The 26,702-nt window shown below is 42.5% G+C and overlaps 2 protein-coding genes across 2 annotated transcripts in view; one reads left to right on the plus strand and one right to left on the minus strand.

Annotated features, from left to right (window-relative positions):
• LOC139799655 (uncharacterized) overlaps positions 1-26,702 on the minus strand; it is a 152,422-nt gene that overhangs the window by 106,189 nt on the left and 19,531 nt on the right. The window lies entirely within an intron of this gene.
• On the plus strand, positions 19-25,768 carry WDFY1 (WD repeat and FYVE domain containing 1). Its single transcript, XM_071751772.1, has 12 exons — positions 19-265; positions 8,238-8,305; positions 8,970-9,043; positions 10,251-10,305; positions 11,633-11,783; positions 14,661-14,773; positions 16,203-16,329; positions 17,669-17,774; positions 19,375-19,476; positions 20,992-21,122; positions 22,134-22,242; positions 22,919-25,768. The coding sequence occupies exons 1-12, from the start codon at positions 129-131 to the stop codon at positions 22,976-22,978; spliced, it is 1,233 nt and encodes a 410-aa protein (XP_071607873.1). The 5' UTR covers positions 19-128; the 3' UTR covers positions 22,979-25,768.

A 26,702-nucleotide genomic window follows, 5' to 3' on the forward strand; every position in this document is an offset into this window, starting at 1 on the left:
GGAGCAGTTCGGCGGGGCGGGGCGGGGCTGGGCCGGGCTGGGCGGTGCCGCTACTCGCATCCTTACGGCGGCCGCCGCGCGCTTCCCGCGCCGTCAGCTGATGGGCGCCGGGCCGGTCGCGCGGCAACATGGCGGCCGAGATCCACTCGCGGCCCCAGAGCAGCCGCCCCGTCCTCCTCAGCAAGGTCGAGGGGCACCAGGACGCGGTCAGCGCCGCGCTCCTCATCCCCAAGGAAGACGGCGTCATCACGGCCAGCGAGGACAGGTGAGCGGAGGCCCGCGGCCCGGCCCGCCCCAGCGCCTCACCGGGCGGCCAGGCCCCTGAGGGGCCCCGCTCCCCGCCGGGGGTTCGGCGAAAGGTCGGACCGGGCCCTGGGATGGCGGGAGCGGGGCGGGCAGGGCAGGCCCGGGCGGCCCCTCGGCTTCCGTTCGGTGCGGGGTTGGGGCTGAACGCCCGGGCCCCGAGGTTGGGTCCGGGCGGCGCGGTCCCTTGGGGAGGTGGCAGCCGGCGGAGCGGATCGCAGCCCCGAGGCGGGACGGGACAGCACGTCCCGAGGTGTGACTGCCCCAGGAGGCACGGAACCCCTGGCTCCTTACCTGGAGCCCTGAGGAAATGCCCCTGGAGGGAGGAAGATAACAGGAGGCGGCTTCCCGGCGGAGGCAGCGGGGCCGCAGCGCTTCCCTGCTTTGGTAGGATGCGATCTCCGTGCGTGTTCCCAACCCCTGCGTGGAGTGTGTTTTCCCCTGCCTGCAGGGGAATCACCTGTGGGTTCCCTTCCCCCGCTGTCAGAGTTGGGTCTTCGGTGGCGTCACCGTCCCTAGAGGGGTTTCAGAGATGTGTGGCCGTGGAGCTGAGGGATGTGGCTTAGTGGCGGATGGGGCAGAGCTGGGCTGAGGGTTGGATTTGATGACTTGAAAGGTTTTCCAACCGAAAGGGTGATGATTCCCCAGCTGCTTCTGTCAAAACAAACTCGTTCTGACGGCTTAGTCTTAGGGTCTCAAACCTGGTTCATTCTGGCTGAAACAGTTCAGGGAGTGAGTTGGTGGGTCTGAGGGGAGGTGTGATGATCGAGCACAGATCCCATGAGGTGAGGCTGAGGGAGCTGGGGGTGTTCAGCCTGGAGAAGAGGAGGCTCAGGGGAGACCTCATCACTCTCTACAACTCCCTGAAAGGAGGTTGGAGCCAGGGGGGGTTGGTCTCTTTTCCCAGGCAACAAGAGGGCACAAGAGGTCTCAAGTGGTGCCAGGGGAGGTTTAGGTTGGATATAAGAAAGAATTTCTTTACAGAGAGGATAATCAGACATGGGAATGGGCTGCCCAGGGAAGGGGTGGATTCTCCATCCCTGGAGATATTTCAAAAGAGCCTGGATGTGGCACTCAGTGCCATGGGCTGGGAACCACGGGGGGGAATGGATCAAGGGTTGGACTTGGTGATCTCTGAGGTCCCTTCCAACCCAGCCAATTCTATGATTCTATGATGAGCTACTGAGGATGCTGTTTTCTGGTTCAAAGGGAAGATGTCTAATCCAGATCCTCATCACTGGGGCACACAGCATGTGAGACATCTGTCTGAAAAGCTGGTAATGTCATTAACCAGTTATTCAGATGAAACAGAACTGGAAATGGGGAAGCAAGTAGCATAGAGGGGGTTGGCCTAGGAGAGAGATGAGGTGTCTGCAGTGTAGTGGTGAGAGCTGGAATTTCCCCCAGCTCTGTGGAAAGTGACTTTTAAATGTGAAGAGGAGTAGGAGATGCTTCTTAAGAAGTGCTATCCAGAAGCTATGGTAGTGTTGCAGTATGAAAGTCCATTCTTTGAGATGTAGCTCGGCAGAGGGATTTTTTTTTTCTGTTCTAATATAAAACTTCTAAAACTGAATTTGCATTTATGGTTGTATGAATTTCATTTGAAAATCATGATCTTATGAGAATCAGAAGGGTATGACTGCTGAAAATCAACAGAGCTCTGATGTTACCTGAACGGTAAATTGGGTATTCTGGCATTTATTTTTTGGTCAAAAAGAGTGAACAGGCTGGATAGCAACAGCATGATGTTAATGAAGTAAACCAGGATTTGGGGGTGAGTGGAACACATCAAGTGCAAAGAATGTAAACTTGTCCTGGTTTGAGTGAAGTTTACCAGATGCTGTTAGTTTTTCATTAGATGTCATTAAAACAAGGATGTTTATAATAGGACATGTCATATTGCTCTTAATGCAAATCAGGTAGAAACACTGTCAAATTTTTATATTTCTCAGTGAACTGCCAACATAAATCTGATCCTACAAAACGTGTGGCTATAGCTGCACTTGTTGGTGCTGATTATCAGCACTTCTGAGAAACTGGAAAGCTCTTCTCTATCTTTGCTTCTCAGGGAGAGGTGCTAAGAATGTATTTTTCCGTGGTGTGCTGAGAATTGTTTTCAAGTGCCTGTTGAACTCTTTGGAGGTAGTTGAAGGAGCTGATTTTGGAAGAGGAAGACTTATTAAGTAGCTCTTTAAAGTGACTAATTCCATCTCCCCCTACCCTTTTTGCTTTTTTTTTCTCCTTTGCTTTTTTTTTTCTCCCTGAAGATTAGCACACTTAATACTTTGGTGAGAGATCAGTTACTGGGACTGGAGTAAAAACTTACCACTGAATTCTAAAAGTCTGACCTACAAATGCTTTGAGCTTGGGGTAACAGAAGGCAAAGATTTCCTTATGTTGTTTAAAGGCTATTTGAAAGTATTTTGCTGAAGCACTTGGGGTCGGACTCCTGTTCCTCACAGATGTTTTTTTCAACCATCCTTTTGGGTGCCTGCTGTCAAAGAAGGGCTCTTAAATGTGTTAATATTAGCACTAGGGCTATGCCATCAGCTTCTAGTGTGTGGCAGATACTTGGGTTGTCTTTGCCAAGCTTCCAGAATGCTGGAATTTTGGATGCTAGAAGGATTCAGCACAGCACTAACAGGATCAGAGGATAAAAGGCATATATACTTCTCTGACTGTACAGTTAAATATTGACTTATTAAATATTTTCATGCTTTTAGACTGCATGACATGAAACTGCAATGTGGGCACTGAAGGGTGGGCAACAGGGAAACAGAGTTTTGTGACTGCACAGAGAAGGACCTGTCTTTAGAGCCTGATTTTGAAACTCGGGGCTTCTTAGAGTTTAAAATGCAACTTCCTGTCTGTAATGCTGCTTCTGTAAAATTGGCAGGGTTTAGGTCTTGTGTAAAAGCAGCAGGATTTATGTCTTGAGCCTTTGAAGCAGTACTGCTCCTTGGTGAACTGTGGCAGTAATTGGACAGCAAGCAGTGATAGGTGTGTTTTCTAGGTTTGATTGAAGGATGGACTTGGTTGGTTGGTCTTTTCTTCTGTAGTAGGATGGGACTGAGCAGCTTCCTTTAAGTTCCACTCTTAAGTAAAATTCTTCTGAGCTGTGCAGGGAAAAGTTGGATTTTTTCAGCCAGCGTGGGCTGAATCTTAACATGTTTGTGTACAGTTTGCTCTAATCTGTTTCCTGAAGGAGAGAAGAGGAAATAGCAATTTTTAAGAGTTCACATGCAAGTTAAACATGAACAGAATTTCATGGCAGCCTTTCAAGTTTGTCCAGTGCTGCAGGTTAGCAGTCTGCATGCTTAGACTATGTTGGTGAGAGCCAGGGGTGCACCTGCATCTTTCTCTGGGTGAGTTTTGATGTCTGATACAGACAGCAGAGGCCATTGCCAGTGCTGTGTGTAAATGTTTAGGAGAAGTTGGGTGTTTATTATATCTGTAAGATTTCAGGAACTGCTGCACTGTGTATCTCTCATCTGGAATACCTCCTACACTGTGTCAAAGCCTGAGAGAGTATCAGGTATCCTTCACCTCCAGTCTAACATGTTATCAAACTTACTGCTCTCTTGTTTGTTCACTAAATGGTGTGTAGGTGTTAATGCTGCAGAACTGATTGTGCTGCAAGAGAAGTACAGAGTTCAAGAAGTGAAAGAGCTGCTGTGTACACCAAAAGAGCAGGGCTAAAGTGTTTTCAATTACATCTTAATACTCAGGTATTTCATAATAATGAGTCAGAGGAATGTGTTTACAAGTTAAGCAGTGAGGAAAACACTGGTGCACAAACAGTCTCCAGTAATTTTGTAGATTATTCTCCCATTGGAGAATTGTAGTTCTATTTTTTTTTTTTTTTTTTTTGAGAGTACAGAAGGTGCCATAGTAGATCTATGAATACCAATAAAAATCTAGCAAGAATATCTGCAGGACTTAATTAGTTAATTTTCGCAGTCTGATTTTTCAGCAGGACACTTGCCATCTGCGAAGCTTTCTCAGAACTTCCCTAGAAAGGATGAATAACTCTGTGTCCCTGCAGGCCCCCTGTCTGACCCTGGCTCCAAGACAATGTTTGGGACTGCTGCAATGTGTCCCTCAGCCTGAGCAGCCATCTCAGGTACCAGCTGGGAGCTGGATCCTTCTCAAAGCTGCCTTGTGTTTTCCCAGAGCTGAGAGAGGCCAATGTGGGCTGCACAGACCTGTGATAGAGTGAAATCTCTGGACTTTGCCTTATGATCCTTGGTCTCAGCCAACAAATACCTAGAGGCTGGATGAGTGCTGGGGATTCTGAGGGATGGTAAGCTTGTATACAAGACCCTAAATGCAAGAAGAGTGCATTATATTTACTCCAGGCTAGCAGGATCTGGAGAGTCACCAGCAACTCTGAATACTGGTGTTGTGTGACCATCAGCAGCTGCTCTGCATTGAAGTACTGATGAAGTTGTGGTATTAGGGGGTTGTGTATTGTTGGTCTTTGTTGTAGAGCTTAAATATTGGTCAAAATGAATGTTTTGGTGAGCAGAAATTCGATAAAAAGTATCAGGTGCTCTCTATGTCCTTGAGCTTGGCAGTGGTTTAATCCACTGTGATTAAGCCAAACTCCTGATGCTGTTTTGGGAACAGGCTCAATGGTAATATAAACACTTCTAGTTTATTTTGACTACCAGAAAAATGCAGTCTTCTCTTCTTGTTAGGAAAACAGTTGTTAGTGATAGATTTCAGATGGGAAAGCAGTTGTGTGAAGGTATTATTAGTAAGATGCAGTTCTTGGGACAGGGCTAGTGTAGCTGCATAGTACTTGAAACAGTGCTTGTGTTGCAACAAGTTTGGATTTGTCTGCTAATCTTACATTGCTTCTTTCTCCCTGACATGTGCATTTGGCTTCCAGGGGGCAGCTTTTGTGGCAGGAGCACAAACACTGTTGGAATGCTGAAGGATTTTTTGTGCTCTCTCACCCCAGTTTTTTTCTCCAGCACTATTGAGTGCTTACTGTGTAAAGGAAACAGCAACTGAGATAAAAATTGTTAGAGTCTGGTAAGGCCACACTCAGTATTGCTTGAAGATGGCTTTTGCATGTGTTTCTTTACATTAAAAACGAACAAAAACAATGAAAAAACCTTTGAATTACTATTCTGTAACTGTGCATACTTTCTTACTGGAACTTCTGGTTCAATACTCAGTGTTAGAGAAGTCTGGAGGTCTCTTAATCTTGTTTTATTTCCTCCTGTCACTCTCTGCTATCTGAGTCTACTGTAATTTAGAAATTATTTAGCCATTATTATCTCTGGGTGTTCTTTTATGTGTTCCAACATTTTTGCATTCTTACTGAAACTGCTTTCACCCAAACCTGTGTCTTTCTTAGCCCTTAGTAGGGATTGCTTAGAGCAAGATGAGTGGCAGGCAGCTCATCTGGGGTCCTGAGCACAGGTCTCATCATTAAATAAAGACCAGATTTTGAAAAGAGTGCTAAAGGCTCTGGGGTTGATATGGTGGATTGCATGACAGGACAGTCTTATGGTAGAAGGGGACTGTGGAAGTGGCATTACTGGAAGACTCCTCTAGTCCTTTAAGCTGGAACTGGTATTTCACAGATGAATTTGGCCTCACAAAGGGAGGTGCACCACAACAAGAGGCCTGTAAGAGAGAGAACAGAGGAGAAGTGGAATTTTGGCAGAGGTTATTTGCTGAATACACTGAAAGAATCTCTTCAAATTTTGCCCAGTCAGAGCTTTGTATAATTAGATATAAAGCTGTCTGACAACTCAGCTTTGCAAGCAGGAGGCTAGTAAAATCTAAATCTCACTTAAACCAAAATAAGAAGCTTTCAGAAGTTAACTTTGATAATTCTTGCAGCTGTTTGCTTAGGTTTTCAACTTCGGAGGGGGACTGTGTTGTCAGTGCTCAGCACACAAATTATACTTCCAGGAAAATACTTGATTAGAAAAAGTGAATACTGACTTGCTAGTTCAGTGTAATGGATCAGAATGCTGGGAGGAAACAAAGTCTTGGAGAAAATCAGCAATGTGTGATTTTGGTCACTACAATAACTCCTGGTCTTTGTATTATTGTAAATAATTGCATGATTTTTGTTAGAAGTGAAAGACTTCAGTTAAGAGGAGTGGAAGGTACCATCTGAAATGATCAGAACACATTCAGTATGATGGAGCTGCTTTAAAAAGTGGATTAAAAGACTTATTAAAATGTGTAGGTGCTACCCCATGCTACTGCTGGCATTTGCATCGTAACAGTGACCTGGAAGCATTTTTGTTTGGTTGTTTTGGTTTGGTTTTTACTCAGATTACAAAGAAATAGTATCTTCTCTGCTGAAATGTTAACTTTCTGACCCTGAAGCAGGGTGTTGGTTATTGTAAAGAGCAAGTGATAGCTTTTAAGAGACAGTCTTAATGCAAAATCCCTAATAGATTAAAGTAATGTGCATTGCCACTGAAGTGGTAAAAGTGACTTATTTCAATAGCTAAAAATTGTTGTTCTGAGGCAGTCTGTACTCAGCTGTATTGGTTTCAAGTTTTAGAAAAGGAAAGTACATTAAGAGTGGGCATTGTCCTCTTTATTTTTTAGTGGTCTTTTAAAGAAAATCTCTTAAATGGATTACAAAATTAGAGTGCTACCTTTATATCTTCAACCTGAAGAGTTCTTGTCCTGATGCAAGATACCAGTCCCCTCCTGAGCTCTTTTTGTTGGTGTCTTACTGGCAATCCTATTTTTTTTCTAAAGAATTCTAAATACCAGCCTTTTTATATCTAGAAATAGAACAACTCACCTCAGTGAAGTCTCTTGACAGTGTTACCAGGTACATTTATTTACAGATCATTTTTGTTCCCAGTTAAGAATGAGGAAGTTGGATTTAACAGTAATAAGAAGGAAAACAATGGTTTGGAGAGGAAATTTCAAGTAGTCCTAAAATAACTAACACTGTCTACATGTGTGCTTTTCCTGATGCTGATTCCCTTCAAAGTTGCCTGTTGTAGGTTGTTTTTAATTGCAACTAACTTTCCACTTCCTTGCTGCTTTTTTTTATCTCTCTCCTCCCAGAATTTGACAATCACAAGTGATACAACGCTAAATGTTCTCAAGAATGTTTTTCCTTTCCTTCCAAGCCCTGATTCTGGAAGGTTACAAACTAAAAACAGTTTTATGAAGAGCTTTAGCATACTGTCTGATTTGTCTTGTCAATTTATTTCAAGACTCATTTGACTGACTGATAGAATCCTGCTTGTGTTCAAGCCAGAGGAGCAGTGCTACTAATGGTGCTTTTCCTTGCATGAGGGAGTAGAGGTATAGCTCAGAGGGAATAATATAGAACCAGATGTCCTCTGTGACTCCATAAGTCAATATTTGTGGATGGAGATGTCAGTAATGTGCTGGTCTGGAGGATGAGGTGCTTCTGTTACTAATATTCAGTATCTGGCTTGCTGGAGGAGGAGTTGTGCAGAGAAGCTCAAAAAAATTCTCAAGTTCAGCCTTCTATAAGGCAATGATTTGCAATTCTGTTTTATTTAGAGTATATCAAATGCTTCATTTGCTACAGAACAAGCTGTGGTTTGTTCTGCTAAGGCTGGAAATTTCTTCTTGAATTTAACTTAAATCAGCAGAGCCAAGGAGAAAGAATTTAAAGGGATGCAAGATGTAGCAATTCCAGGGATGATCTGAAATTCCTATTTCCTACTTCCTGAAACACAGGGTATAAACAGTTCTGAAGAATATTCTACATAATCCAGGGGTGGCTATTCTTAGTACTGTTGTTATGTTAGAGTACTATTATTTCTGTTACTGTTTTATTCCTCTCTTATGCTCGGGTAGCACAAAAGCTTAGAGGATTGAAGCTCATATGTAGGTAATGAACTGGTTGAGATACAAGGGATGCTGCACTTCAAACTTTCTTTCTTCCCTGTCTTCCCCTGGCACAGAACAATCCGAGTGTGGCTGAAGAGAGACAGTGGACAGTACTGGCCCAGCATCTATCACACCATGTCATGTAAGTACAGTGCTGGAGATGGGAAGTGATGGCCAAGTGTGGCATGGGGTTTGTACCCGTGCTGTGTGTGGGAATAATTCCTTCCTGTTCTCCTGAGGGATGGATTCACTCGAGGACCTTGAATTTGGGAGCTTGCAGCAGCTCTGGCTTAGGCTTTAGTTTGAAACTAGCTGAGTAGTGGGTGAGATCTAAAGCAGCATTCTGCCAGAAGCAGATCCTTCACCAGGTAAATCACTGTGTGGATCTGCAGCTACAGATGTCTCACAAATGCTGGCAACTAACTTGTCTGCTGAATAAGTGAGCTTTTCAAACCACTGGCTGAATGTGTGGACATCAGAATATGCTCTGCTTTCCAAGGTGTTCCTTTTTTAATTTTTTTCCCTAGCATTTAGATCTTTAAGAAAGTAATACTGAGTAGCAGCTTCAGTGCTGAGTAGATCTGGAATGTCAGTGTCCTTTTTTTGATTTAGAAACATCACTTGTATCCTGGGCTTCTTTAATGTAGAGTCTTACCAAGAGACATTATATATGCAGATGACTTTCTAGCAATTTACTTTATCTTGAACAGCTTCTGTCGTGAGTGAAGTAATTGTTTTCCATAAAAGTCATGTGTATCCTAATGCTTCTGTTTCAATAATTGTGATGTGCTTGCTTTTATTGACAGCCCCATGTTCAGCCATGGCTTATCATCATGACAGCAGACGAATATTTGTAGGGCAGGATAATGGAGCTATCATGGTAAGTTGCTCTGATTTTCTTCAGAATGTAGATTAGAATTGCTTAGCTGGTCTGGGAACATCAGATGTTGCTGGCAGCTGGTAATTTGTTTTCTTTCCCTTCTTTTTGGAGTGCACTTGCTACTAAATGGCTCGACTTCTGGGCAGTTCACCTGAGATGTGCATGGGAGAGCTGCAAATAAACAAGGGTTCTTCTGGCTAGATGTGAGCCTGCTGGCCTCAAGAAGTCCTTGAGCCATTAGTGTAGCAGGGGACCCAAACAATTGCACTTCATCACAGAATTATTTTGAGGAGTACAAAGCAGTTGCAAGCTGAGCAGAGTGCTGTGACAGAGCAGTAATGGGGGTTGTGAACTGCAGCTACAGGCCAGAAATATGGATCTGCTTGTATCTCACCATGCATTTGTCTCTGGATTTTCTTGCTTCAGATGTTTTTTTGATGTAAAAATTTCAACACTAGCTCTAAAATTACAAAAGGCAGAGTTGGTTTATTTTCTTTCTGGGAAGCCTTCCTTCTGTCTTTCTGTGCTCTTGAAATTGGTGTCCCTCTCCTGAAGAGCAGATACATATGGCAGAACAGAAAGTGGGTCTGTGTTCTTCCTCTCTTTTCTTGGCAAAGGAGGGGAATCTTGTGACTCTCAGATGTTTTCATGGTTTTCTTTCTGTATGAAAATAAGGTCAAAATAATAACTGTCCTCTAAGGAGCCAAAGTACTGCATGAATGTCATTGTGATTCTGCTGATAACTGCTGTGAATAGCCTATGCAAAACTATATAGAATAGTGATTCTAGTGATAGCTACTTGAAATTGTAAGCTTTTAAAATTTACTAAGCCTAATGGATCAAATAGAGAATATTCTCACTTAAAGCTGCCCATTATGAAGGCTCAGATACCTAAATCTGAAATACTACAATATAGTTTTGTTTGTTCCTGCTGGGGGCAAATGAGCTCTTCTCTCTTCCTGTAAGCTTCCCTCAGCAAACTTGGTTCTGAAATGATGCTCCCTGTTGAAAATGAAGTTCACTAATAACCTTAATTTACACTTGGTGTGTCAGTGTGCTATACTTCAGCCCAAGAAGCTGCTAATTCCTAGTGAGATACATTGCTGCTATCCAAATTTTGGCCTGGGAGGTTACTGCTCTTTTCTGGGTATCAGTGTTGCTTATATCAATGCACCATCTTTTCTGACACTTTTCACTTTGCTTTTAGGAGTTTCATATTTCAGAGGACTTTAATAAGATGAACTTTGTGAAGACCTATCCAGGTAAACTGTTAACCAGTGCTTACAGCAGCATTTGTGTGAAGGGGAGAAATCTGAAATGCTTGGGAAACTGGGTACCATCACAGATTAATCAAGTTCAAATATACTTTAAAGCTGACTGGCCACCTACTTGTCACTTAGTTGAGGATAATCCTCATTCAGCTTAGTCTGAGTTGCAGTTATTATCATTAATTTCAGGACATCATTAGCCTGTGAGTTTTAAAGCCATAGAACTAGTGAGTTCAGATTTTGCTCTTCAAGTGGAGTAGTTATACTGTATGAATGTCAGGGTAAGAACTTTCTAAAGGTGCATTTTGGTATTTGCAGTTTCCATATTTACTGTCTGTAATCACTTGCCTTGGTTACTTCCAGCTGAAGAGTCCTTGACTTCTCTGTCACCTTTGGAGAGCAATCAGGATGAAAGAGATTTTATTTTTGTGGTACATGGGGAATAGGGGTTGTTCTTATACTCACAGAGATGCTCATTTCAACCTCTGTGTGCACATCTTTAGAGGAACTACAAAAGTCAGCTGCTGGTCAAAATTGGAATATTAATGTGAATGGCCTGAAGGGAGACTCTTAAAGCCTGCAGATTATGTAGTAAACCAAAATGCAGTTTGTTTTATACCTTTCTGACACTGACAAAAGCCATGCTCTTACTTAGGAGAAAAAGACCCTGTTCATTAAGCAGCAAACCCCCCTTTATCCTAAGAAAGATGACTTGACAACTCAGTCAAGGGAAGTACCTGCATCTTGGGGTGCAAGGGAGATTTCTGTCCAATGCTCATGTAACTTTGCTTAGTGGCAGCATTTTAGACAATGCTGGGTGGAATTTGGTTGCTGTCACAGATAGGGGTTTAAATGCTGTGAGCTGGATACACTTTCAGGTGCTTAAAAACATGAATCTAAGCTTAGGTCTCCTGGAGTCAGGAATACAGGGACTTAAGAAATCAGTAAAGGTTTTTAGATGTGTTGCATTACTCTCCAGGAGTCCTGGCCTAGCAAGAGGAAGTTGAGGGTTTGTCTGCTCTTTAAGCAGAGCATCTTGGGGATCTGGGCTGAACTCAGCTTGTCTCACAGTGGGAGGAAGGCTTACATTAGCTTACTGATGTGCTTGCTTCATGTAAGCTATTCATAAGGCAAATACCAAGAAAAACAATGCTAACCTTTTAATTCAGTCTGGAGACAAGTAAAATATAGTGGTAAAAAAAATCCTCCCTGGGGCATTGCATGGATATCATCTTTAACCCATGTCTTTCTGAATTAGAACACGAGAACACATGACTTGGATTTTGAGGAAAAACTGACCAGAATCTTGTTCTTTCCACAGCTCATCAGAATCGGGTGTCTGCTATTACTTTCTGCCTGACATCAGAGTGGGTGATCAGCACTGGGCATGACAAATGTATCAGCTGGATGTGCACCAGGAGTGGGAGTATGCTGGGGAGACACTATTTCACCTCTTGGGCTTCGTGTCTGCAGTATCCTTTGAAAAATTATTTGCTACCCAGAAAACTGGAAGAGTACTTGGTTCCTTTAGTTCAGTTTGTTCCCTCCTTTTTCTGTAAAAAACTAGAGTAAAATTCCTTGCAAGTCTGCAAACCCTTACACTGATTAGATGTTGAATACCTTTATTTCTGTTACTTGTTGTTAGACAGTAGAAGGGGATATTGTGACCTTGATGTACCAAAAACACAGTCCTAATTTGGAGATATTTGTAGGATCTTGTGAAAGTACTAAGTAACTATTTGTATGGCCTGCCCTCTATACTTCCTAGGCTTTGTTCAGATGCCAGTGTGCATTTCAGGCCTACTAGAGCAGAAAAAACAATGAAAACCCTTTGGACTGCTTGAATTTTTCTGGCTTTGCTCCCATTAATCTTTTCTGTCTTTAAGCTACAGGGTACACTGAAACTTTGTTACTTCTAGTAATTTTTTTTTGCTGCTCTTGGCTTTCCTGCAGCTTGCTTTTAACTGGATTATTTGTAGCCTAACATCTCTGTTCAGCTATATTAGCACTTCAGGGTGCTCTTTATCCACTTCAAAGACTTACAAACCCAGTAGCTTAAAATGTAGTTCATACATCAAAAATTTTGAGCACGAGTTAAACACTTTAAATTCAAGAACTGGTTTTGAGCACTTGTTCCTGGTGGCAGTTTAGATGTGACTGGCCAGTGACTGGAGATACTGGATGGAGTATGAGGATTAATGGCAGTAAAGTTGCAAAGTGGCATGATTTGAAAGCTGAAAGAAGCCAACTACAGTGCTTGAAAAAACAAAGACCTCTCTAGAATTGCTGAGTATCTGTGTGGTGCTGAGGAATGAGCAGGAAAGCTATGCTGGGTTGCCAGCACTCTGTCTAAGCCTTCTCCTGTCTGTGCAGACCCAGCCTTACTGACTGAAGAGCTGATGGGTTCATATTCTGCTCTTGCCAGTTTTTGCTGTCCTGGTTTTAGAGTTCAGGGGGTTTGTGTCCCACAAAACATTTCACACATGGCTCACCTCAGCTGAACACAGCAGAACTGGGTTAATACTGGGGGGGGATGTGTGCATTAGGGGACTAGCTCACAAAACAGACTGCTGCCTCACCCTCACTGCTAATGATATTTCAAGTAGTGGAACAGTTTGTTTTGAAAATGGGGAAGAGTATGGCCTTTTCTGTCAAGATAGAAATGAGGTTCCACTGAAGGCCATGGCATTTAAAAATGTGTTGTAATTGATCCTGCCTTTGGACTCATGTTTGGAAGAACTAACTCTCTGGTCTGTGTATTAGGTGCTTGGTCTCCCTGTCAGGAGATTCCTTAGGAGTTATTTATTAATGATCCTATACGTAAGCTGAAAGCCAAAGCAGAGTGCCTGTTCTTTACTAGATTAGTGGGGACAATGCCAGCCTAAACTTCCAAGATGAGGAAGTGATCACGTGTTCACAGTCCTAGTGGATTTGTTGATTTGCACATTGTATATCTCAGGATTCTGAAGGCTTAAGTGTGTTCAGAATGTCACCAACTGGCAAAAGCTCTGCTTTATCACCTACAGTGTTGGGCTTTTTGGTACACTGGCTTTTTAAAGTCAGTCTTTTCTGTTGATTAGAACAGAATGATTTAAAGATGACTGTGCTAGCTGCTGCTTGTGTTTTTGTGTGGTGTCAGGAGGGAAAGGTGAGTCTGTACACAACCCTTGGGTTACATGATATTACCTGTATGGGGTTTTCACAGCTTTTGCTTATATTCTGAATAGCAAAAGTCTTCTAAAGGCAGCAGAAGATCTTGTTCCATTTGGCTTGCTAGAACATTGCAAGTATATTTCCACCATCAGATAAACTAGCTGCAGGCAGCCAATGACCTTGTATCTTAGTTCTGGGGGCATCAACTAGGATAACATGCTAGAAAACTAAGAGTTTATAGGAGCAGATACTAAACAAGACTGAATGCCAGCCAGTGTCCAGTAAGGTGCTTCTAATGGTAGCTCTGCACTGCAACAAGTAGCCTGAGGAGTTCTCACTTGGAGGAGATGATGTGTTCTGTGAATATCTGATACAAATGGTTTAAATCTACTTGGCTTGCATTAAACTGGGGGATGCATCATCTCATGGCTTCCCCAGTGGCTTTCTAAGACTTTTCTCACTTACTTTGCATCCTGTCCTGCTTGCACACCTAGGGATGTGTGAGGAGAGGAATGAAGAAGGTTTAAACTATTACAGTCTCCAGCCCCTTTAGAAGAAGCTTTGTAAATATTTATCTGGCATATCAAAATGTTATCTTCCAGTTTGTGTAGACTCTGTAGCTGACAGCTGTGCTGTCTGTTTCATCTCCTAAACTTCTGGGCCCCTCAGTTCAGGAAGGAGATTGAGATCCTGGAGCAGGTCCAAAGGAGGCAACTGGACTGGTGAAGGGACTCGAGCACAGATCCTATGAGGAGAGGCTGAGGGAGCTGGGGGTGTTCAGCCTGGAGAAGAGGAGGCTCAGAGGAGACCTCATCACTCTCTACAACTCCCTGAAAGGAGGTTGGAGCCAGGGGGGGGTTGGTCTCTTTTCCCAGGCAGCTCTCAGCAAGACAAGAGGGCACAAGAGGTCTCAAGTTGTGCCAGGGGAGGTTTAGGTTGGACATTAGAAAGAATTTCTTTCTGGAGAGGGTGATCAGACATTGGAATGGGCTGCCCAGGGAAGGGGTGGATTCTCCATCCCTGGAGATATTTCAAAAGAGCCTGGATGTGACACTCAGTGCCATGGGCTGGGAACTGCAGCAGTAGTGGATCAAGGGTTGGACCTGATGATCTCTGAGGTCCCTTCCAACCCAGCCAATTCTATGATTCTATGATTCTTGAGAGCAAAAGGAGAATTCTCCTTGACTGGTGTTCAGATATGATCATGAAACTCGTTATGCATTTGTTGGTGATTATTCTGGACAGATCACTCTCCTGAAGCTTGAACAGAACACATGCTCAGTTATCACAACACTCAAAGGGCATGAAGGTAACATACCTACCTCTTCCTCTTTATTCCACTTGAGCCTGAATGTAGCATCTCTTTGTAAATCAGCATGGCATGGTCAGTAGCATGTCTGCCTCTTAAGGACAGATACTCAATAAACAAATAGTGCAAGGTAGTAGGTATCAAAAACTGCTCAAAGCTATACATGTAACTGACTCTTAAAGAATGACACATTGCTGATGAGGGGAAGTCTTAGTTCTATAAATACTAGCAGGTATTTTTATTATACATTAAAAATAAACACGACATTAAACTAAACACAAGTTACCCACTAGATGGCCACCTTTAAAAACTTGAGTCTCCTTCACATTGAAAAGACAAGTATGTGTTTTGTTTTTTTTTTTTCCCCTGCAGACCTTGTAGTACTAACATGAGCTTTAGCAACCCTCAACCTATACTGTAAAAAACTTAATTCTTCCCAATGCAGACTTTGCTCTTCTGGTCAGTCTTTTTAAGACTAGTTGAGTTTCTTACATTTAGCTGAAACTAAGTATATGCAAGAAATCTAGAGAGCCTTTTAGAATCAATTCTTTCTAATCAAAGATAAATCTCCTGCAGTATAGCTGAAGTCCTTAAATCAAATGAAGAACCAGATAGTCTGTAACATGGCTTGGAGTCACTGTAATGAGTAAGGCAAGAATGTGTAATTTAATAATATGCTGAGAGAATTAAACAAGACTTAATGCCTCCCTCTTCCCACGTGGTACTGGCAACTTTCAGAGCAGCTGACTGGGTAGGGATGATTTGCTGGGTCATGAGTCTTTGAGCCACTGGAAGAGGCTGCCTTGTTTGATCCCTGTAAGTATAGAGTAGACTTTGTTAAAGCTGAGCAGACCTCCTGATTTACCGATGACTGTAAAATGATAGAGCTGGTTTTGAGGCAAGCTGAGGCTTTTCAGATGGTAAATACCTCTTCTGTTTTCAAGTAGAATTTCTCATTGTTTCAGTTGAAAGAAAAAATGTTCTCCTGACCCTAGAGACTCCTTTCCCTCTGTATGCTTTTGTACTAGTTTGTCTTTGAATGCAACTTCTTGATAGGTGTTACTGTTAGGCTGAAAGCATTCTATCTGTTGAGGTCCAGTGGGCTTCCAAGTACCAACTTGAGCAGTGCTATCCTTGTAGCAAACAACTTTGGCTTATATGTAAGTTCCTTGAGGTGTTTAGGATCCTCTAAACAAGAATTAATGTAGCATAAAATTTGCATTTAGTTTTCTTCTAAGGGATGCTTTGTTATCCCATGCTTTTTGTCTCTCTAGTAGGAGGCTGTTGCATGCTATCCTTCACCTTGGTGCTTTCAGTATCTCTTACTGTAGTAAGGGAGTACCTCAGGTTTCACTTCAATGACCCAAAAGAGCATCCTTGTGTTGAGGAGTGGTTTCCTTAGATCTAACTGCTGAATTTTCTTTCCTAGGAAGTATTAATTCCCTGTGGTGGGATCCTGTTCAACGACTGCTCTTCTCAGGTGCCTCTGACAACAGCATTATCATGTGGGATATTGGTGGAAGGAAGGGCAGGACCCTGCTGCTCCAGGGACATCAGTATGTAATGGTGTCTTGTTCTTCTTGCATGTTCTGTAGTGAACACAGAGTCCCAGGAAGACTGAAGAGCATGGCAAAACATTTTAATCTTTGTGAATGATGGAGAAAAAAACTTTTTGCAGAAATCTGAGGGCTTGGAGGTAGAAGAAAAATAGTTGGTTCTGGAAAAGCATTACCAGTAAATGTTCGGGGTTTGTTTTTTTTTTATGTTAATGATACTTTGAAACCATGAGAACCTACTTCTAAACAATGGGAACATTACATTGCATAAAAGTAGGTTCTATATAAAGGTAAGTAAAATCCTAAATCATCTTGCTTGGACTTAATGTAGAAGTTGCATGCTTCTGTACTGTAAATACTTCACTGAGTTGCCTTTGAGGATGGGGCTAGAAACTTAATGTTTAAACATGTTTGAGTACCCATGTAGAATAAGCTTCAGTATGTTCTTGTTCTCTTGTCTCTTTCTTTCAGTCAGGTAAAAAACTCACTGGCTAAATTACAGGGTTAATCTCAGCTTCAGAAAAGCATGTCATGTCTCCACTGCTCTGTGGATTAGGCACTTAGTTGTCCCAATTTAATCAACTCTGTATTATTACAGAGACATAACACTAGCTACCATTTTTAAAACCAGGGCCTCAGCTCAGTCTGACAGGCAGTTCACCACTGCAGTTGTGTTCTACTGAGAAATGCAGAGAGATCTTATTTGTGTAGTGCATTCTCCCCTTGTCTCATTCCATAGATGCCTCTATCCACCTTTGATCAAGACTGATAGCCTTAGCCCTGGAACTCTTGTTAAATCTTGAGTATTTAGTTTTATGGCTAAAAAAACTAGTAACAGAGTACTGGTTATGCAGAAGTAACTGAAGTCTGTCACTGGAGAACTTGATAGTGCTGCTACTGCTGCATCATGTGTCCTATTGAAGACTTACCAACAGTTTCTCTTCAGACACCACACTTAGCATCAACCTTCCTACTGATGGGGAGAGTAAGTTCTGAGAAGGGGAATGGCTTTTTTGAGTCAACTCCACCACTGCAAAGCAGCTGTGAGCCACTTGATGCTCAGCTCCCTGCCAGTGCTTCCTGCCAGCAGATGTGCACATGGAGCTGTACTTCTGGTGTTCTGGTCAAGCCTGTAAGAACACTGTTGTAGGCAACATCCTGATGCTAGGGTTGTGCTAGGTAGGTGACAGCATCTGTTTGCTCATCTTCCTTGCTCTACTTAGGAGACTTAGCAGTGTGTTTGGAATTCAGTTTTGGCTTTACAAGGATGATATGGGGTTTGCTGGGAGACAAATCTTGGGTGAAATACCTGTGTAAATAGTGTCTACTTTGTTTGCAGTGACAAGGTGCAGGCTATCTGCTACATCCAGCTGACAAGGCAGCTGGTGTCCTGCTCAGCTGATGGGGGAATTGCTGTTTGGAACATGGATATCAGCAGAGAGGAGGTAAGGTCATGTCTGATGTCAAAGGCTTCACAAAGGACAGATCGTGCCTGATACCCTGGTGGCCTTCTAGGACAGGAGTGTTACAGTGTTGGTGGAAAAGAGAAGAACAATTGATGTTATCTGCCAGGCTTGTGCAAAGCATTTGACATTGTTCTGTAGAACATCCTTGTCTCTGAAGTGGAGGGACATGGATCACTCGATGGATGAGGAACTGGCTGGATGGTCACACTCAAAGAGTCACAGTCAATGGCTTGATTTCCCAAGTGGAGATCAGTCCTGGGACCATCACTGTTAAATATCTTTGGTGACATGAACAGTGGAATCTTGTGTACCCTCAGCAGGTTTGCTGATGACACTTCAGAGATGCACCAATGCATGTAAGACAAGAAGAGTGACTTTTTTATTAGAAGGAATGGTAAAGGCTCCACTGACAGCTGTGCTGTTGATCTTAGACAGTTCCAACTGGATGTTGGTAATAGCACTGGTAGAGTTGGCAGGTTTTTAGCTCAGATTTAATGCCTGAAATTAAGATGAAAAGAATAGGAAGACATGCTTCTCTCTCCTGGGAGACAGGAAATGGATTGTCTTCTCAAAAATGCTATGAAGTGAAAACTGCTATTGTCAGCACTATGGAACTCATATTGCAAAGAGGTGACTTATTTTCTCTGCTCTCCTCCCCACTCCCCATGCTGGATTTGTTAGTACCCTTTACAATATTTTCCACTAGCATGGGGTAGGGAAGGAAATGCACTCAAGGTTGAAGGTGTAGGAACTGGACATCTAGTTTAAATAGGCATGATAAGGTAGTGGTGCCACTGGCAGTACTGTTGGTTTACTGCTGTCAGCAAGGGATGTTAGGGAACTGAGGAGAAAAGCTTCATTCCAGTTTTCTCCTGTTGATTTTCAGGGAGACCCCCATCAGGTGGCTGAGGTTGTACAGGATGTTCTAATTCAAGCCTATGTGCTAAAAATGTGCTTCTCTCTCACCTGTCCCTTACTAGAATGCTCACTTAAAGTATCTGAGAGTGCTGAGATGTATGAAAGCTCTGACTATTTTCATTTGCCCTGGTCTGTTTATGGCAGGGAAAAAAATGTGGGTGGGAGAAGGATACTTAGTGAGGATGTGGGCAGGATGGAAAATGCAGATGAGTTCTTAATTATTTCAAATTGCAATCATAGAAAGGATATTTAATTTCAGAATTTACTTCTCAGTTCTCTCCCCCCTTAGAGGGGATGTCTGCTTTATAGATTTTACAGCTTGGATTACACTAGCCCTTAAAAATCATCTAGGCACTTAATCTAGTGAATTAAGGTTAATAACTTAGATGTTTGCATTAGTTTTCTTATTAAGGTGGTAACATAACATCCTGCTCTGTGCTTAAAAAGTATAGGAGGTATGTAGCTAACAAGTAGTAGTTGTAGTAGTATTAGTAGTAGTTGTAGTCTTGTATTTGGATTTTATAGCCTAAATTTTCTGTGTACTGTACCTGACAGGGCATCTTTCCATACAAAACTTTACTTTGGGTTCTGAAAACAAAACTTCCTTGTCTGTCATGAGGAAAAATATTTCTGATTGCTTGCATCTCTTGCTCTTTTGTAGGCTCCTCAATGGTTAGAAAGTGATTCCTGTCAGAAGTGTGAACAACCTTTCTTCTGGAATATAAAGCAAATGTGGGACACTAAGACATTAGGATTGAGACAGGTGAGGCTGCTGGTCATGGTTTAATGCTGGGCTGGTAATTAAACCAAATAACAGATGCTCTCTATTAATTCCCCCCCCCCCCTTCCTGATAAAGAAAGGAGAGAGAATAAGGGAGAGAGACTTAGGGGTTAGAAACTAAACTACACAGCTTTAATGAAACAGTAATGATAAAAGGGAAAAAATTACTAAATATATACAAATAGACAGGAAAATTGATCCCATGTTCCTCCCCCCTCTCCCCCAATAACTCTCACATCACCCCTGAGGCTGCAGAGCAGCCCTGGGAAAGTCCAGGCTGGAATCCTGGAGTCAGCAGCAGTCAGGAGCTGGAGGAAGGAACACAGGGATTCAGGCTGGGATGGATCAGGAATGGACGGAATCCTCCCAGGATGCTGAAGCAAACAGGGACAGGAGAAGAAGGCAGGGGTTTGACCCTTGTGATCCCTCAAATTTATACTGAGTATGATGTGTATGGGATCATACACATGTTTGATCACGTGTATGGTCAATTTTGGTCTTTTATCTTGTCTGTTCCTGCCTAAGGGAGTGTTGCAGGTGTGACCTCTTTACTCCTTTTCTCCTTCCAGAGGGCAAAGTGTTCCTCAGAGCTGAGCAGTGTCCTTGGCTCTGCACACCAGTCTCTAGCAGTAACTATAAACATCAAGTGTTATCAGTCCTAGAAGCAGACACTGACTGAGAAACCTGCTGTTCACTTCAGCAAGTGCAGCTACTTACAAGAGACTGAGCTGAAAGCAAAAGCACAAGGCAGAAAGCACAAGACTTTATCCTGGCCCAAACCAAGATGCCCCTGATGAGAATACTTAAGTGTACTTCAGCAGAACGTAAACAGAAAACCACTAAAGCTGTTAGACCTTTTAAAGTTTGAATATTTTTGCTCTTTGAAATGAGGGTTTATTGAGAGGTCGAGGCTTCCAGGCATTGTTAGGAAATTTCCAAATTCTGTGGAAAGTGGTGTATCCAGCTTCTACCACAGAGCAAAGCAGGCTGCTCTGGGAGTGCTCTGATTTCTCTGAATATTTCTGTGCACTGAACCTGTGGACAGCTAATCCCTAAGTGTAGTGTAGAGTGACACACAGTGCCCCATAACTGAGCAAAATGCAGCTTAATGTGGCCCTGCTCTTTCTGGGTTAGAATATGGAAGATTTCCAGAGCCCTTTTTTTCTGGAGGGACTGGACGAACACCAAGACACTCATCTGTTTCTGGCTTTCTTAGACTGTTATTTCCATGGTTGCTTGTTCAGCCTCCTTGCTCCCAGAAGGAGCTTGCAGACAGAGAAGAATGTGGATAGGGACAATATGGAAATGAGCCCATTAATGGCCAGGAAGACTGTTAAGAACTCCAGAGTCCTGGGTCACTGATGGAAGTAACAGAAGACTTCCTAACAGGTTGCTTCTAAACAGGTTACAGAACAGAAGCTTTGTTCAATGAACACTTGGTAAGGTGGTTAAGTGGCACAATACAGTGATTTTTTTATGTTTTTTTTTTCACTGAAGCATCATTGCAGGAAGTGTGGGCAAGCAGTGTGTGGCAAGTGCAGTACCAAACGCTCAAGTTACCCAATCATGGGATTTGAGTTCCAGGTCCGTGTCTGTGATTCCTGTTTTGAGTCAATCAAGGATGAAGAGTGAGTATTAAGGAATAATAAATTAAAGGAACACTGCAGAGGTTCAGAAACACTTGTGCTTGCTCCATGGTCACACACAGTGCTACACAAACATGCCAAGTTGACTCTTTGCTAATATTTGGCCACCTTTGCCTTGGGCGCTAAAAGCACTCCAGATCCCTCAAGTGGCTCTGCATGGTGATTTGGATAAGATGTGGTATTACAACTTTTTTTACCCACTTTATTTCTTCTTTTCCATGAGCCCGGATCTAGAGTTGAAACATAATTGTCTCAAGGTTTTCAGGAACAGACTATTGATTGCATTTAGAAGTGCTGAGTGGGTTCTTGAAAATTCATCATAGGTGCCAGGATTTATATGCATTAGTTCATGTACACTTAGTGAAAACTGTATGGGAGTATTCTTTTCATCCTTACATCCTTACATTATCCATCCACGCAAACAAACTGCTGGGGAACATCATTAGCTGCCTTGTTAAAGTCTTCCTTGCAGTGAAATGTCTTGTCACCTTCTTGGACACCTGGAATGCTAAAGGGCAGAAATAAATCAGATGCCAGTGTTGGGAGTAGTTGGAGTTTTCTTGTTGTTTGGGGTTTTTTTTGGGTTGGTAGGGTTTTTTTATTGGGTTTTTGTGTTGGTTTGGTTTTTTTACAGAGAGTTGCTGTGCTGTGGTTGACTGACTGGCTAACTTGCAGAAAAAAATGTTGCTGAGCTTGACTTTATAACCAATATTATTTAGTAATGCAGTGTCCCACTTCTGCTCTAGTGTTGACAGTCAGGGTGCAGGAAATGTCACATCTGTGTAAATGCACAAGCAATGCCTTAGCTTGACTTGCTGATTTAATTCTGTCCCCTTTAATATGGCACTGCAGTTCTCAGGACTCATGTATTAGTACTTGGACAACTTCATTTTCTTGTAAGTTTGTTTTGCACTGCTGTCATCAAGTTTGCCTCAAGTTTGCACCAAGTTTCACCTGGTGCTTGGCTTTGATTTGATTTTTTTTCTTTTGCAGCCGTACTTCCTTGGCAACCTTTCATGAAGGAAAACACAACATTTCACACATGTCCATGGACATCTCCAGAGGGCTCATGGTGACTTGTGGGAGTGACCGAATTGTGAAGGTATCCATGTACTTTTTTTCTGCACTTAGTAGAGATATTTAATAGAAAATTACAGCTTGTGTGTTGCTACAAAGCTGACTGTTGTGACCAGCAAGAATTGTGTTTGTTGCAGACTCTTCTTCCTGCAGCTGAATGAAGCAATGATCTCTGACTCTGCTGTTATGGAGTCAGGCTGTCAGAGAAGGTCACTGTTAGTGTCCTCTGGACAAAGAAAGCAGGCAGTGGCAGCAGGAGAATCTGCCAGCAGCCTTAAAGATATAGATATAATGAAATGTGCAGCCTTCTGAGCTGCCTGGCTTCTTGAAGCATTGCCAGAGGTTATGAGACAGGGACATGGAAATCTGATGTAGCATCTTGCTGTGCTTAAGCCATATATCCACCATGCAGGTCAGAGCTGAGACTCTTCCAGTCTGTCCTGTTTTTCTCCAAGCATGTTGATAACAAACTGCACAGCACTTTTTAGAAAAAGCCTACAGAGAATTGCTTGAAGGCTCAAGCCCTAAGTTTGGCTTTTGATTTGTAAGGCTGCTGTATCTTGTTGTGACATTTACATCAGAATTTGTTACCTTGTGTCCAGGGTTGTCTTTATGCTTGCTTCTATTCTGTGCCTCTTACAGAAATACCTCTTAGGTCTTTTAGTAATGCTGTGTCATTCTCACACAATATTTTCTTCCAGATCTGGGACATGACACCAGTAGTTGGCTGCAGCCTTGCAACTGGCTTCTCCTCACGCTGATCTCACACCTGAGGGGTTTATGCACCTTATGTACAGCAATATGCACCCAATGAATGGAACCCTTCCTCAGAATATTAACTGCAAACACTGGTTGCTTGAATCTCCTGCTGCTGTTCCAGGATGGATGGTGGTCACCTTTGTGGAGCACGATTTCTCTGTTGGGCTCACCAGGAACCTCCTTGGTGCAGAAATGCAGATTTGCAGCCTCTTGGACTACCACAAAATGGCTTCTCTGCAATATCACACCTTGATGAAAGGACCTGTTGTTTCTTGGTTTACATATGTAGTATTAACAATGTGCTATCTCTGCTGATGTATCTTGTGCAGGTACCTTGTAGCTAAAACATCAGAGTAAAATGAGTGTAGTAAATTCAAATTTGTGCAAATAGTAAAATAACTTATTCTCTCTTCCAAAAAGCAGTTCTGTAGAAATACTTTTGAGCAGTCACTGTCTAAACTGCCTCCAAAAAGGTATGTTGGCTATTCCTGTGGAAGAAAGAAGTGCTTCAAAGTATCAGGTAGCTTCTTTCGGGTGATAAAAGAGAACCTTTGGTCGCACAAGATTTCCTTTCTTGGCTTTCTTGTAGTGTATGTCTTCAAGTTCAGTTATTAGTGCAATCACTTTTGTGGGGCAGCTGTTCTGTCTAGGTAGCTGGTGAGTCTTGAGCAATTTTAGGCTCTCTGAGTAGTGTTTTAGCATAGCTAATAAACTTCTATAGTTCTTAGAGAAACGTGCATCCCAGCTACTACTCTACTTTCAAGACTCTCCTTTCAGAAATCAGCCAACTCAGTAACACTGTTAGAATGGGAAGCTAAGCAAATCCACCTTGTTAAACCTAATAGCTAAGAAAAAGTGGCCAGCTAAATGTTAGATACTTTTTCCTGTGGAAAGGCTGCTGTTTCTGTCATGGTAGGGAAGCTGTCTCTGCTGAAGTGCAGGATAAATTGAAACATCGTTGCTTAAAACAGATAAGTACTGAGCAATAATTACTGAGGTACAGAACAGCTTTTTCCCCTTGCACCTAGGTCTGTTAATCCTGAGATACTTCTGTTGAGTCTTGTTTCAAAGCTGAGAAGTGTAAAGAAGAGCTGGGAGACTTTTATGACTGTGCAGTTGGCATGTACAGGAGACTAACTGGTGAGATATTTTCAATGAATTTGTCAGTTGTGTGAATTTCTGACATTTGAACACTGTTAGGAGAATTTATTTTGATTCTTTGAAAGCTAAGGTAATATGTCAGAGAGTTTAAGCTTGGAGCCGTGTAGATTTTTCTGCAAACAGATGCATGTGTGAGAACAAAAAAATGTGGTAGCTCAGCTGGCCTGGAACAGGTGGTGTTGCACAACTACCAGACATAATGGGCTCTTTGTGGCAGAGGACTTAGGGGTTAGACTGTCTTTATTTACATCAAAAATCAAGAGGTGCAATGTGTGTGAATTCATGTCCTGGGTGTGTACTTTGACTGTAACAATCTGCATTGGACCATGCTGCAGGCTGAACTAGATGAAGATGATGGTTTTGTTGATATGTCATGATTCACTTGCATTTTAAGCCAAAAGCTGATAGAGTCCTAAAGGGCATTAGAATCCAGATATGTAGTTACTGTTATTTTGTTTCTGGCTTTGTCTACCTTTTCATGGGCCTTTTCTGGAAGTTTTGCAGAGAGTCTTTGCTGGGGCACTGGGCCACTGAAGAATAAACAAAACTCTCTTTGTGGGGATTCCAAAACTTGTCTTGCTTTCAATGCAGGATTTAGCACTTGTGAGACTGATTTAATTCATCCCTTGCTAGATGCTGCATAGATTATATTTTTTTGTGGAGGCTTATTTCTAAGCTATTGAGAGAAAATCAGCTTGTACTGGAAAAAAGTTGCAAAGCTCTCTGCTCTGAAAGCCTTCACCTTTGTATATTAGGAGGGAAAATGAGGGTTGAGAGGGAGAATGCTCTGCATTCACTTTCAGACTTCTTCCTACCTGGCTCTGGAAGAGAATAGAAGCCTCTTCCTTGCAGCATAAGGCAGAACAGGAGTTACATTGCTAGAACTGTTTTAAAACCCTGGTGTGGTAGGTAGGGAGGATCTGGGTTGTGAGTTAAGCTGGGAGATGGATGTCGATGTGGGATGAATACCATATTTTTCAAACCAGATATTCTGAAACTTACACCAATGATACTGAGGTGTAACTCTGTGCAGCTCGTGCTCCTGAGCTTCAGCTTTTTTAGTTCTGCTCAGCCAACGTGCCCCCTGCTCAGCATTCAGCTTCCCTGTGAATACATCCTCTGCCTCTGCACATGACAGTTTTGCCACTAGATAATATATTCTTTACTACATACTGTTAAACCTAAGGAATCTATTTTCTAAAATTGATTATACTTAAAGATAGTGCCAGTTCAGATATAACAAGACAGTTATAGCTGCTAAATCATTAGTCATATACCTATGTTCTTGGTGTCAAATGAGTAATGCTACAAACCACTAAAGAGGTGATGGGTTTGTTTATAAACAACTGTTTTGAACGCACATACTCTCATGAAACTGAACATGCTTCAGCTGTGTCAGTTCAAGTGTACAATTACTGAGAAAGCTTGAGTTGAAGCATTACAAATCTCACCTGTATAACCCTCCTTCACTGGGGCAGGGAGGGGGGAGCAAAGGGTACTAATATATGCTGATTCTTTACTGGTTGTATTTCTGTACCCTGCATACGTGCTTGATAAATCTGTCCCTTGCTCCTTCTTGTCTGTTTTTTAAACTTTGATTACATGTACAATAAAATATTTCTTGGTACTCAGTCTGGTTGGATGATCCATCTTTTCTTCCACTCTGAATGCAGCACAGCCATCGTACGCCCTGGTTCCTCCTTTACGTGGCCCATATCCAAATTCTGGGCTGGGGGGAGAGCTTGTCACGTGTGTTGTGTTGAGATGAGTGAGCTGCAGCACTGGGGGTAAAGACCCATAACAAACAGGTGAACTGAGAAATAAAAAACTTCTGCGTGGTCCCATCTGGGGAGGTACAACTCAATCCTGTGTCCTGCTCACCAGCTCCTGCAGACATCTCTGGTTTGTCAGATTCCCCTTCAGCGCTCTACAAAGGTTCTGAAACACAGTATCAGGGGATCATCCCCCTCCCTGACATCCTTGGACGCATCCTATCTGTGCTTTTTCTCCCTCCTCTCCCTCTCTGCTCTCTCTCTCCTTTGTCTCTCTGCTTTCTCTCTCCCTGCATTTTATTTTCTCTCTCTTCTTCCTCTCTTTCTGATTCCGTTCTGCTTTGTCTCTCTCACTTTCTCTATAACTTTCTCTCATTCTCTCTCTTTCTGTTGCTCTCTATTCCTCTCACTCTCAGATCTGTGCTTTCTTCCTGCTCTGTCTCTGTGCTCTCTCCTTTCTCTCTGCCTTTTCTCTCTACCTGCTTTCTTTTCTTTTTTCTCTTCTTGTCTTTGTCTTGTCTTGTCTTGTCTTGTCTTCTCTTCTCTTCTCTTCTCTTCTCTTCTCTTCTCTTCTCTTCTCTTCAATTTTCTCTTCTCTTCTCCTCTTTCTCTTTCTCTTTCTCTCTCTCCTTCTCTTTCTCTTTCTCTCTCTCCTTCTCTTTCTCTTTCTCTTTCTCTTTCTCTTTCTCTTTCTCTTTCTCTTTCTCTTTCTCTTTCTCTTTCTCTTTCTCTTTCTCTTTCTCTTTCTCTTTCTCTTTCTCTTTCTCTCTTTCTCTTTCTCTTTCTCTTTCTA

The sequence above is a fragment of the Heliangelus exortis genome, chromosome 9, assembly GCF_036169615.1.
Source record: "Heliangelus exortis chromosome 9, bHelExo1.hap1, whole genome shotgun sequence".
NCBI classification, from domain to species: domain Eukaryota; kingdom Metazoa; phylum Chordata; class Aves; order Apodiformes; family Trochilidae; genus Heliangelus; species Heliangelus exortis.

What these genes read in the sequence shown, in the direction of transcription:
- WDFY1 (XM_071751772.1), top strand. Translation starts at nt 129, where the DNA reads ATGGCGGCCGAGATCCACTCGCGGCCCCAGAGCAGCCGCCCCGTCCTC. An exon ending in AGGATAATGGAGCTATCATG is followed by an intron (nt 9,044 to 10,250) that starts GTAAGTTGCTCT and finishes CTTTGCTTTTAG; the next exon opens with GAGTTTCATATTTCAGAGGA. An exon ending in CTGCTGCTCCAGGGACATCA is followed by an intron (nt 16,330 to 17,668) that starts GTATGTAATGGT and finishes CTTTGTTTGCAG; the next exon opens with TGACAAGGTGCAGGCTATCT.